Here is a 14,137-nt window from a genome sequence, read left to right on the forward strand (position 1 = left end):
CCCCCCCCCCCCCCCAACACACACACACACACAAATTAAAATAAATAAATAGGATTAATTAGGTTACACACTTTAATTTTTTTTAATTCACACATCAAAATTAAAATATAATTAATGTAGAACAGCAGTCAAATAAAAACAAAGAATGCCAAATGTGCAAATGCAGTGTGTAAATTAGAATATAGACAAAGAATTAAATATTTTAAACAGCTATATAAACAAAAACAACATGCTGAAAAAAGGCTGAATGTGCAAATGGCATGCGCGTATAATCAGCCCCATAATGAACACCAATGTTTTTGAGTACTTATTTATTGGAATATTTAGCTTATTATTTACTTAATCAGTGACTGGAGTGAAGCCAGTGACCTGGTTCAGCCGAATGAGCTGCCACATTGCTTCGCCAGCAAGAGAGAACCTCCCCCAGGACCTCACCACCAAAGTGGGGGGCGTGAAAAGATTTCATTTGGATGATGGAAAAAGTTTGAGAACCACTGCCGTGTAGCAAGTTTGGACTGCAATTTCAGGGTACAAGCACTGCATGCACTTCTACTTTACTCATTATCTTGCGTGTGTATATATATTCTCTTAGTCTTCCCTCTGTTCTTTGTCGTGTGCTCCCTCATGGCTGTGTCTCCACTCATGTGTCTCCAGGTGGAGTTATAATTTTGTCTATCGGTTCCTGACACAAGTTTGTGTTTTTGTGAAAACTCAGATATAAAGCTGCTTTTTGAGTTTCATCTTGTCTTCCAAGTCCTGCATCTTGGGTCCATTCTCTGCCTTCCACACAGTCGACCTTGACAGAAAGTGGTGACCTCTCCTGACACAATGTAACACGCTGTTATAACAACTTTTTGAGGACCAAGGTTTTTCTCTTGTTATAACCAACAGAAAACAGTACCATTACACGTATGTTGACTGGTGCTTCAAAAGGATATTATATCCAAATTTTTGCTATAAACAGAATTGTTATTTATACCAGTGCTTGTTTTATTTTAACAAGAAGATGATCACTCTCCACCCTGCCAGTTATGCCTACCAATGGTTGTTGTTGAGTTGTGAAATATTAACAAGAAGGTACACTATATTACCAAAACTATTCACGCACACGTCCAAATCATTGAATTCAGGTGTTCCAATCACTTCCATTGCCACAAGTATATAAAGGCATGCAGACTGCTTCTACAAACATTTGTCAAAGAATGAGTCGTTCTCAGGAGCTCAGTGAATTCCAGCATGGTACTGTGATAGGATGCCACCTGTGCAACAATTCCAGCAAAACATCCTTGCTTATCATAACAAATGGCCTACCATGAAGTGAATCCTTTTGGCAATATAGTATATCTCTGCTGCTTGCCAGTAGTGAGTTAGGTTATTCTTTATAAGATAATAATCAATCAGACACCTGGATTTCTTTCATTGCTTTGCCAGTCTGCATGTTTTGCTTCAGCCACCGCCCAAGTCAGTACAGTCAGCTGCGTCTGCAGTCCCACAGGCTAACCTAGCCTGATAGAGCTCCTTCCTCAGCTTGAGGCAGTCACAGCTCTGTGTGGCGGCCCCAGAGTGGAGCAGAGTCCAGGACCTCTCCAGAAGATGGGTTCCAGAGCCCAAGCCATGTGTTGAGATGAGACAGACATATCTAGCTGGTATCCCTCACGCGCTAGCTCAGGCTCTTTCCCCACCAGAGACGTGACATTCCATGTCCTGTTAGCCAGTCTCTATAGCTGGGGATTGGACTGCCCTTGACCACAGCATCACACACATTATACCTGACCCCTACAACACCTTCTGTGGGTGGTGGGCCTACAGGAGGGTGAGCCCATGTCTTCTCTTTGGGCTGCACCTGCCCAAACCCCATTGTCTAAGGTGGGATGTTTAGTGGCCCCGCCCACTTGACGCTCTCCCTCAAGCACCCTCCCCAGGCCTGGCTCCAGGGTAGGGCCTTGGTAACGCTATGCCAGGCAGGGTACATTTGTCCCTTGCTTTTTTCCCTCTCATAGGGGTTGAAATAATCATAGCGTTAGTAATTTTAAGTAGTGTATAACTTCAAATCTGTGAAGTTGCTTTTATTGATGGTGTTGCTTTTATTGTTTTTATTGGAATTAGGAGACAGTCCTTATGATGATGATGATGATGATGATGATGATGGTGTGTGTGTGTATGTGTGTGTGTGTGTGTGTGTGTGTGTCATATAATCAGCAAAAGACAGTGATGAATAGCTTTGGAAATAGTTTATTCAATGTTACTCTTTCACACAAATTGAATCATGAGTTTTTCCAAGCTTTCCAAGCAGACACAGACACCACAGCAGCACACTTGGACAGTCCTACAGCTATGGGCCTGCATATGTACATAGGCTGAATGTTGCTACTCAGCATCAGCACTGGAAATGTTTCTTTTTTTCTGCTTGAGACATTGCGTCATCATCATTAGAAACAATGGAAGCACAGGTCATGGAGGTTACAGCAGCAGAGAATCATCAGAGGTGTTTCAGTAAAATAAGACTACAAATATACTGCAAATGCACTAGCAACGGTATACTGAGTGATACTTAGTGATACAGTCATAGGAACACAGCAATTTTAGTTCCATGTTACTGTGGTTCCTTAAGTAACAACTAACCTCAGTAATATTTTCATTATATTAGAAAACTGTACTTGCAGCATGGTTATTATTGTGCATTATTCATTGGTGTATGTACTCCTACATTTTGATGTTTATCACAGAACCCATTGAGAACTGACAGTGTGTTCAGTTCTACTGATGAATTACAGTGCTGAGTATGCAGTTAGTGTAAAGCATTGTGGGGGAAAAAGGTCTTCTTCTAGTTCATACACAGCCAGGGCTAAAACAGGGCACACTGCTAAGCCGTATTCACAAAAGAAGTTATTCATGGATTCATGTTATACATGTGGTGATGATTGTCTTAAATAGCACCCTCCCCAATTTAAGAAAAGCACTGATATTGACATAAAATAATCTGTCCTCATAAGTAACAATAGATGCCTCTCTTAAATAATGCAATTGAACTTTAAAAGTTTATCAGTTTGTCTGTTGCAAATTAATTGCAGCCTTCCATCCTCCATCATGTGCCAGCCCGATGATTAAGAACCTTATGGAGATCCGGACATCTTCCTTTAAAAGCTAAGTGTCATTCTGAGTGAATGACTTGCATGGTAGCAGTTATACACAGGCAGGTTTATGGAATGATTGCAGTCATGATTAAACAATACACAGAATAAAACAACTCTACATGCTCCTTAAGTTCCAGATTAGAAGACAACAGGTATGAAATCACCACCCAGTGACCAATCAATTCTCCAGAAAATAGCATCACCATTCCTGGATGATCCCTCAGACGACTGCGGGAAGAGCAGGAGGATCTAAAGCTTTCCAGTAGTGTCTAATGTCTTTGTGTTTCCCTGATGAACATCATTAGTGAACATGGATTCTTAGACACGACTTCAGTCCATGATTGTTTTTTCTAATTTTACAACAATTTTAATGTTCTACACTATACATGCTGACCTCATACCAAATTTATACATAAACTAAACCAGGGGTAGGGAACTCCAGGCCTCAAGAGCCGGTGTCCTGCAGGTTTTAGATGTGTCCCTGATCCAGCACACCTGAATCACATATAGAAGTCATTAGCAGGACTCTGGAGAACTTGACTGCAGACTGAGGAGGTAATTCAGCCATTTGAGTCAGGTGTGCTGGATCAGGGACACATCTAAAACCTGCAGGACACCGGCTCTCGAGGCCTGGAGTTCCCTACCCCTGAACTAAACCAATGCTTGAATTCAGTTTTTATATTTAATCTTTACTTTCAAACCCTTAAACAACACAGAGTTTACAGCTGAGAGAGTAAAAACTGCTGGGTGCAGGTTTTATTCAGAGTTTCATTTTAAATTCTGCTTGTGACCTTTTTGAAAAAGTATATTAGCAAATCATTCTTTGGTTTGAGAACCTCATACTACTGTCCCTTATGCTGCTAAAACTTTGGTGAAATACTACTAGAATAAAGCCACTGATTCTAGGAAATCTGTTGATATGCTAAAATGCATTTGAGTATTAATTTATGTACACACTGAAAGCAGTTAGTGCTGGTCAGATCCTGAATCACCCAGGTTAATGAGTTGAGTCTTCCTACTTAATCATAAATTACAAGTCTGAGGTCTCATATGAGTCTTCTGACTAGCTGCTGCTGCTGAATACACAAGACGAGTGAAGCTGGAATTATGCTTCTGTGTCGGGTTTTTGCGGAGCCTATGAAATAACCTATGTAAGTGGCTGACATTGTTGCTTGCATTTATGCCTATGCAAGGTGCCTTGTGTATGTCATTACCCTGTGGTCTTGCCCAACAGTGCTAGCTGACAGAAACATATAAAATGCTGGGACTTGACTGAGTGAGGCAGGAATTATGCTTCTGTGTTGGGTCTTTGAGGGGCTTACGCCATAACCAGAAACCCCTTGAATCTGACGCAGTAACCTCTGGGTAACCTGACGTGGATCTCCTGAAAGATTTTATGCACATGCTATTGCCATTATTATTATTATTACTGGTAGTAATAGCAATATAGACTACTAATGTAGCATATTTCCTTGTAAGCAAAACAACAAACTATAGTTATTATTAAAATGCAAGTGCTTACAGGCTACTGGCAGCCATTATTTAAAAAAAAAAAAAAAAAAAAAAAAAAAAATATATATATATATATATATATATATATATATATATATATATATATATAGCAGTTCTGTACATATACTGCTCCTGTTAACATATGCTCTTTTTTTTTTATGACCACTCAAGCACTTCTGGTTAGATGTACTTGTGACATATGAAATGACAATAAATTGAATCTAATCTAATCTTATATTCAGGTTTACATTTTTTATGAGGTGTCAGACTCTTGACTCCAATTACAATATAAAAAAATCTTGTACTGCTGTCTCTGTCAAGCCATTTAATATTTTTTAAAAGAACAGCAACACATACACATAAATGATCCAAAAAATCCCAAACATTCAAATAATACCTAGCCCAGATAAACACATAACTTAAATTTTGTTCAGACTAAAAAAAAAATTAATTAATTCAACCTTAAAGAAGACAGAACTGTTGGCTTTTTCTATGTTGCAGACGAAAAGAAAAATAACAGAAATAACTTGAGTCCTTAGCAAACTATTGTTAAACAGCTTTGCAGGCAGATGTGCAAATAGAGGAAAGTTGAATCTGCTTGATTGTCTAAAACAACCACAAAGTAACCAAAAACCAAAGCTTAATTTTCTGTATTAAAAATGTTTTTTTTTCTTTATATCAGCCTGTGTTAACCATGATTGCTAGTGTAAAGTCAATTTGACCCATGTAGCATAAAATAGTAGTTTTGTGAATTGGTCATGTAGATTCATTGTATAGTAGTTAATACATTCACCAAACATGTGAAAGACACAAATCCCTTGCGATCGCATTTAATTGGAAATGTATTACAGTGGGCCCAAATTTTTGATCCGAGGTAGGGAAAAATACGACTGATTTAGGTGATGATTTTATTGGTACTAACGTTAGGAAAAATCTGGACCTGCAGAAGCCATCCGACTAGAGCGAAAATCCGATTTGTGCAACTCACCATAACGCTAAATCAGTGTGAGCTCTCGTTTGTTTCTCTGCAACTAATTTCTGCTATCTTGTGGGTTGGCTGGGTTCGACCTCACTAAGTAATTAAAGGAAAAAACGATAACAAACTAAAACTATATTGAGGGTTTACAAAACTAACTAAAACAAACTGAAATTATATTTTTTTCCCGCTCTAGTAGTTTAAGATGGGAGCGCCACCCGACAGCTGTGTGGTCACCACGCTGGCCTGCAAAGTAATGGTCTGCCAAGAAAAGTGGCAGAGTCCCATATGGGGTTTCTTTGAGTACGATAGCGAGACAGATAGAAGCAAGTGTCATGTTGTGGATGATGAAAAAATGTGTGGAACACTTCTCAAGTGGAAAAACCACCAATATCAAAGTCCACCTGAGAAGCACGCACAAGGCCCCTACGGAAACCCAAGGAGGGGAAAAAGTCCCTCATATAAAACACCGGCACACAACCACAAGGCAATTAACACACATAATTCAACTCACACAAGTGTAAATGCAGACACGACCTCGGCCACTTGTACAGGTTGTGTACAGCGGCCGGCAAAGACCCAGCGCTGAAGTCTAATTAGCAAGCAGCTCATCAAGCTTGATGTGGTGGATAACATCAGGATGCAGGTGGATTTGAGCTTTGATTCCTTTAAAGAGTTCAGTTTGTTTTTTTCAAACATTTAAGTTTCTACTGCACTGACACTGAAGTTTATTGGGCATTTAACAGGTTTATGTTTTCTTTATATTTCTCCCTGCTGATGTTCATGTGTGTCCTTAATATTACACATATTTAGCATGTAATGCTGCTGTCTTGTGAACAGTTGGTTGTTGAATACAATTTTATAAATGGTATCTTTTGTCAAGTTTTTATTACATAATAGTCACTCTTGCACCTTGAATCTTGCACCTGACAAAGTATGAAAAACTAAAACGAATACTAAACTAAAACTAAGCATTAAACCAAAAATAAAAACTAATACAACCCCCCCCCCCCCCCCCCCCCCCCCGAAAACAAATTAAAACTAACAGAATTAGAGGGAAAAAAAGGAAAAATGAACTAAAACTAAACTATGGTGTAAAATCCAAAACTATTATAACCCAACTCCAATCTCATTGTACATCCTGTATAATGACAATAAAGGCATTCTATTCTATTCAACTGTTTGTTGTGATTTGGTGATATATAAATAAAATTTAACTGAATTGAACTGGTCATTGTTTAGCTTGTGCGTGTTAGAACAAAACAGGTGTGTGTACACATCAGACAGGCAGTGTGAAAAGGGACAGTACACAACCAGGCTGGATTTCTGCTCCTTAGTGAACTCAAGGCAATCACAGTAAGTGTGTGTGTGTACATGTACATGAATAAACAGTATTGTGCTAGGATATGCGTAAGTTGTGTAGAACCCTAGGCCAAAGTGTAGTCAAACTGGCCCTTCTCCAGTCCATCAAGGCCATCAGCCCAGGTGGAGGTTGGCATACTCCGGTATGGGTCCAGCAGGATACGGAAGCATCGTACAATAAGGATGAGGAGGAACACAAAGAGAAAGATGACCAAGGCAAAAGTTGTCTTCTGCTCTAGGGACATGGCGGTGATGGCTGAATCAGATGAGGAAGAAGAGGACGAGGGGGACGAAGAGGAGGAGAGGGCGACAAAGTGTCCCCCGGCAGAGTACAGCAAAGAGGAAAGAGCAGAGGTGAAGGGCTCTCCCTCCATAATCCAGGTAGAGAAGTGTATGGTGAGAGTGAGACAGTGAAAGTGCAGCTCCCACAGGGTGTGCTGTGGCATGCTCTTCACACCAGCCTGGCCCAACCACTGCAGATGGACCTCATAGTCTGGAGAGACACAGCACCAAAACATAGCTGTTCAACAGGGTCACAAAGGGTTATTTTTTTCTCATAAATGACAAAAAACATTCCCATTTACTCATGTTATGCATATAATTGATATCTTTTCACAAACATCTTGGATGTACACGGATACACTGTGGTCACAAAGGGAAGGACATGGTCAGCAACAATACTCAGGTGGGCTGCGGCAACAATGCCCAATTGGTACTAAAGGGTTCAAACTGTGCAGAGAAAAATATCTCCTACATCATTACATCACCCGTGTGATGGCCCCTGAGTCCTCCTGTGCTGGCCTGCTCTTTCTGTGTGTGTGTGTGTGTGTTTCAGTGGGTGCACAACCTACCTGTGTTGGAGGTGTTCCCTCCTGTTCTCCCTGCCCTTCTGCCAAGCTCACCTGTAAGAGATGCTCTGAGTAACCCACCTGTGTCACATGAATTCCTTACGTCATCAGTCGCCACCAGATTGTTGTGTCAGCAACAGGTATTATGTTCTGGTTCCCTATTAACGTCTTGGAACTCTGTTTATGTTGGGAACTAACTTTGCTTTCTGAGCAGACCGCTCTCGTATACCCCCTCCTCTGTAAACGGGTGGATTCCTGTATGTCAGCCCACAGACACTCCTGCGGTTGCTACCCAAACCCTCGTTTGCCAGCTCTGTAAATAAAACACTGTGTAACCTTCTTTCTGTGTCCAGTAATTTCCCTACTTTCCCTGGTTTATGACAGTACAATCTGGCCAAAATGGACTCCACGGACGCACCCTCGCTTCAGGAAGCTCTCATCTCTCAGGCAGATCGACTTCGGAAACAGGAGTAGATCCTTCGCTGTCTCACCACGACCTTCTATTGCAACCAGTGGCTGAAATCAGAAGTATGTCACGATGTTTATGAACTCAACCCCAGCCTGTTTCAACAGATTTGTCTTCCGCAGGACCTTCGGGACCCCCCCACACTACCAACTCTGCCACCAGCCTTTCCTGAATCCAGCAATTCCTGTCGATGCCCTCACAGGTGAGTTAGAGAAAGTCCAGGGTTTCCTAACACAATGCACTCTGGTATTGAAACAACTCAAACCTATTCCTCTGATCAGATACATAACCAGAGTGAGTGAGGGCTGGTGTAGCAGCTTTTTGGGTTGCAGTCATTGTTGCCTTTGGGGCTGATTATGGATGTAATGAAAGCACTGTAACTATATTGCTTAGTTTATTATGCATGGTTTCCACAAACACTGATTAATATACAGTGTCTTGCCTTATGATATAAAAATACTATATAGCAAATGACCACTGGTAATTAAAAGGACTTTACAGGTGCTTTTTGTGGTATTAAAACATGTAGCCCAAATCAATGTGTATTCCACCATCCTTAGAAAAGGATCTGAAAGCCATGTCCTTAAGAAATAGAACCCCCCCTCCAAAAAAAAAAACCCAGCAAAGACTTGACACAGGACCAGAGAGCTACATCTGACCCTTCAGTTGCTCCATCTGCTGTTCACTGAAGCCTTCTCAGAAATGGTCTCAGTGGAAGGGCAGCTGTCACGAAGCCATTCTTAAGGAAAAGAAGCTGGGAGAAAAGACTGAGGTGTGACATTACACAAGAACTGGACTGAAATTAGTGGCAACTGGTCTGATGAACACATGGGAAATTTTTGATTCAAATCTTCATCATTATGGAAGTGAGGAGAAAGGTATACCATGCAATACCATCAACCAGCTTCACTTTTCAGCAATGATCCCAAATACACTGCCAGAGCCGTAAAAGCACACTTGGAAAGGAAAAACAAAAATTGGAACACAGTCATGAATTGGCCTCCCCAGAGCCCAGAGCAGCGTGGGAAAGAATAGAACAAAAGGCAGCGAACATTCAAAGAAGGGATTTGAATGCCCTTCAAGAAGCATGAAGAACTAATGCTGAAGGCTACATAAAGAAATGACAAGAAAGCTACCTAAGACAGTTCAGGCTGTGTGGTAACTTCATTGTCACCTAAGCCATTATTATTGTTAGAGGGCTGAAGTTGAATATTAATTTTTTGGGATGCACTGCTGTTTCAGCCACATGTACACAAGTCTGTTGAAAAACAGTATATTTCAGTATGATAAACATTGTAAAACTATGTCATATCCATGACACTGAGTAGGGTGGAACAAGTGAGGAGGGTGTTTAGACGTGTAAACACCAGGAAAGCGGCTGAACCAGATGGTATTAGTGGACGTGTCCTTAAGACCTGCGCTGACCAGCTGGCACCTGTGTTTACACTGATATTCAACCTCTCGCTGAAACTGTGTGTGATTCCCACCTGCTTTAAAAAGTCCATCATAGTCCCAAAGAAACCACACCCCAGCAGCCCCAATGACTTCAGGCCCATAGCACTCACCTCTGTGGTGATGAAATGTTTTGAGAGACTCATCAAGACATTCATCACCTCCTCACTGCCCACCACCCTCGACCCACTACAGTTTGCATACCGGCCAGACAGATCCACAGATGACGCCATATCCTTCCTCCTCCACAAGACCCTTTCACACATAGACACTGGTAAGGGGAACTATGTGAGAGTGCTGTTTGTAGATTACAGCTCAGCATTCAACACCATAGTTCCCTCCAGGCTGGTCTCTAAGCTGCTGGACCTGGGCCTGGGCCCATCCCTGTGCAGGTGGGTTCACAGCTTCCTGACCAGCAGACCACAGGTGGTACGAGTGGGTCACCTCACCTCATCCTCCCTCACCCTCAACACTGGATCCCCCCAAGGCTGTGTGCTCAGCCCTCTGCTGTACTCACTGTACACCCATGACTGCGAGGCCACGTCAGAGTCCAACGTCATCATCAAGTTTGCTGACGACACTGCTGTTGTGGGACTAATCTCCCACAATGAGGAGACAGCCTACAGGAGAGAGGTCTCCCGCCTGGAGAACTGGTGCCGGGAGAACCACCTCCTGCTCAACGTCAGCAAACCGAAGGAACTGATCGTGGACTTCAGCAGGAAGCAGCAGAGGGACTACCATCCACTTGTCATCAGTGGTGCTGAGGTGGAAAGAGTGGACACTTTCAGATACCTGGGAGTGACCATCTCACAGGACCTGTCCTGGACTCATCACATTAACATCACTGTGAAGAAGGCCAGACAGCGTCTCTACCTCCTCAGGTGGCTGAGAGACTTCAAGCTCCCACTCAAGGTGCTCAGGAACTTTTACACCTTCACCATCGAGAGCATCGTGCGTGGGAGCATCACCACCTGGATGGGAAACTGCACCAAGCAGGACTTCATGGCCCTAAAAAGGGTGGTTCGTTCAGCTGAACGGACCATCAGAACCACCCTCCCCAACCTGCAGGACATTTACACCAAGCAGTGCAGGCTGAGGGCCATGAAGATCCTAAAACAGCCCAGCCACCCCGGACACTCTCTCTTCTCCCTGCTCCCATCAGGCCGGCGTTACCGCTGCCTGAGGGCTAAGACTGAAAGGTTGAAGAAGAGTTTTTACCCACAAGCCATCCGTCTGCTCAACTCTGAGCCCTAACTGGACCATTATTGCACAATGTAAATATTATAATTTATAAAAGTGTGTATAGTGTATAGTATATAGAGTATAGTGTGAATTACTGATTTTATTTTTATTCTTCTTATTTATATGTGTGCGTATATATGGTTGCAGGTGCAAAATACATTTCACTGTGCATTGTACTGTGTATAACTGTGCATGTGACAAATAAACACTGTCTTATCTTATCTAACAAGTAAAAATTCACATCATATCCAATCTAGAAAGCACATTAATCAAAATTAACATTCCAGTTTTATAGTTGCTTTTGTGCTCTGCTCTAAAAAATGGATGTTAAATGTAAAAACTGAAGTAACTGCTCACCTCGTTTAAACAACTTTGTCCTGTCAATGTCTGAATTGAAATGAGACCTTAAAATGAGTCATATGACACAAAGTGTCTTCTTCTCAGTGCCGTGGACCATGAATATCTTCTGACTTTATCTTTTGGGAATACAATGGGTATAAAAATTGTTCACACAAAATGCCAGGTTTTTGTGATGTAAAAAAATAGGACCGCAAATCATTTCAAAACCTTTCTGTCAGGACACCGCTGTGTGACAGGCAGAAATTGGACCCCAATGCAGGACTCGGTAGCAGGATGAAACTCTAAAAACAGCTTTTAATGCTGGAGTTTGCCACAAATAAACAAACACAACAAAAATGGCTGGCAGGGCATCAGCCAAAACACTTTCTGCAAGTACTTAACATACAACACACAGGAGAACAGCAAGGACGACACCGACAATAAATACACAAGAGGTAATGAGGAAAGTGGAAACAGCCGGGGAGAACAGGTGAGCAGAACACACTAGAGACCAGGGGAAGCAAAACTGAATACAAAGTTCACAATGCAATGGGCTACCAAAGTAAAACAGGAAGTGGCTTTACAGACCTAAACATGTGAACTTGACAATGACAAAACTGAGGAAACAAGGGGGAAAAGGCAATCCAAATCACACAAAGTGGGAGAACCTCCCAAACATCCCGAAACTCAACATTCCTGGGTCCATGACCGAGGCACCCTGACACTTTCCTAACCCTTTAATCTGACCAATCTGTTGCATTTGTTTGTCACTGTCACCCTATTTTCTGTACTTTTTGATGAATGTCTTCATTGTATTCCATGTTATATCCAATGCTGTGGAATTTTTTTGTACCCTTCTCCTGACTTGATACCTTTCAACAATAGATTCCTTTGATGCTTTGTAAGTTCTCTACAAAATGTGGCTTTAGCAGGCAACTAAATAAATGTAAGTAAAATCCTACTAGGGCAACTGAACTTTATTTGGGGTTAATTGGAGTCTGTCTAATTGATGGCAGAAGATCAAATGCTGTGATTAAATCAAAAGGTACTTCAACATAGCACCAATTTAAGGGTGTGCACACCTACACAACCAGCTTATTGTACATTTTTCTAATGTTTTCTATTTTCCCCTAACAAATTTGTTAAAGGTGTGAAAAGTTTTGAAATTATTTATTATGGTTTCATTTTTTAACATCACAAAAACCTGGCATTTTAACAGGGGTGTGTACACTTTTATATCCACCATGTGACTTCTGTTGTCTCATCACACACAAAATGCACAGTTGTGCCAGACCTGTCATATACATCAGACTCTTTTTCTCCAGAGGCTGACATAAAAAGAGTAACTTGCAGGAAGAATTTTTCACTAAGATTACACTTAATATTTATTTGAAATTATCATGAAATTGGAAATATTGATCCCATATTTTCGTTACAGTAGTTGAAATAATAATACTATAGCCGCAGTAGTAATAGTGGTAGTAGAAGCAGTAGTAAGAAGTCTGACAAAAACAAAATGTTCATCAGTTACGTCCAATTATTGTGGCAAAACACCGCAACTTATCACCTGGCTGTCTGCGTCCCTCCAACTCCAAAATGTTTTAGCCCACAATGAAATAAAATCTGGTGAAAGATGACCATTTGCATAATTTGTACTGGATGTTTCATGTTGCATAAAGCGTAAGTGCTCCAGCATTATCATGAATGTATGAAAGGGATTCACCTGACGCAGGTTCACTCGGTGCAGCACAGGAAGCGCAACATAGTGACAGAGCCGTGAGCTGAAGGAGAAAATGGGAGGGGTGCCAGCAGGGGGCCAAGAAAAAAAAAATAAATAAAAAAAGAAGTTGCATAGGGAATACATTTGACAAGGACGCAGCAACCTCATCAGTCAGATATGACCCGAGTGAAACGTGACCGGTCAGATCTGCCGCCTAATCGACGCTTTTCGTTGTAATAAGTGGTCACACACCCACATCACTCAGTAAGTGTAGAACCAACATCAGCATTGACCACATTCGCTGACCGCAGCTCTGGCTCTGGCTGCGCACAAACACAGGTAGTACTACGCATGCATGAGCATCTTGGTAAAGAAACTGCTACCTTGTCCTTTTTGCGTGAATATAGGATCCATTTCCAGAGTTACAGGAGGGACCGGAGGGTTTGGTCCATTCTACCGTCAGCTCCCCACGTCACTGTCGTCAGCAAATGCGACAAGTAGGTGTAATGTACCAAAGAAATGTAAAGCAGTTTGATAGCTTAAGGTAATCCGTGTATGCTGAAGACCTACAGGACGCCATCCCAGGCTGCGGTTTCTGCAGCCTCCCGACCCAGTGAGGTGCTTCCAGGCTCCGGTGGGAGAAGGGGGCGGATCGGCCCTGTCTACATCACAGTAGCTTTGCCTCACCACCTTCTGACAATACAGCAGCTTCATCTTATCTGCACAAGTTTAAATAATCTGATTAAAGGCACATTGATATCCAAAATGTCAAGGATATATTCAATTCAATTTCAGTTCTATTCAATTTTATTTATATGACGCCAAATCACAACAAACTGCGCCTCAAGGCACTCCATAATGTAAGGTAAAGACCCTACAATAATTACAGAGAAAACCCAACAGTCAAAATAACCCCCTATGAGCAAGCACTTGGCGACAGTGGGAAGGAAAAACTCCCCTTTAACGACATGCTGTGGAAGAGAGCCAGAGATTAATAATAACTAAGCATGGTGCTTCCACGGGCTGCAGAGGTCCAGATGTGCTTGGATTTTCAGCTGCTGGGAATTTTGGGCACGTGTGGCTTCT

At 41.8% G+C, this 14,137-nt stretch overlaps 1 protein-coding gene across 1 annotated transcript; it reads right to left on the minus strand.

Annotated features, from left to right (window-relative positions):
- Positions 1-6,792: 6,792 nt before the first annotated feature.
- On the minus strand, positions 6,793-7,373 carry ctxn3 (cortexin 3). Its single transcript, XM_030724027.1, has one exon. The coding sequence runs from the start codon at positions 7,356-7,358 to the stop codon at positions 7,050-7,052; it is 309 nt and encodes a 102-aa protein (XP_030579887.1). The 5' UTR covers positions 7,359-7,373; the 3' UTR covers positions 6,793-7,049.
- Between the last annotated feature and the right edge of the window lie 6,764 nt (positions 7,374-14,137).

Source organism: Archocentrus centrarchus, unplaced genomic scaffold (genome assembly GCF_007364275.1).
Source record: "Archocentrus centrarchus isolate MPI-CPG fArcCen1 unplaced genomic scaffold, fArcCen1 scaffold_30_ctg1, whole genome shotgun sequence".
In the NCBI taxonomy this organism is placed as follows: Eukaryota; Metazoa; Chordata; class Actinopteri; order Cichliformes; family Cichlidae; genus Archocentrus; species Archocentrus centrarchus.

Excerpts from the sequence above, each read along its gene's own strand:
- ctxn3 (XM_030724027.1), bottom strand. The coding sequence starts at position 7,358 with ATGGAGGGAGAGCCCTTCACCTCTGCTCTTTCCTCTTTGCTGTACTCT.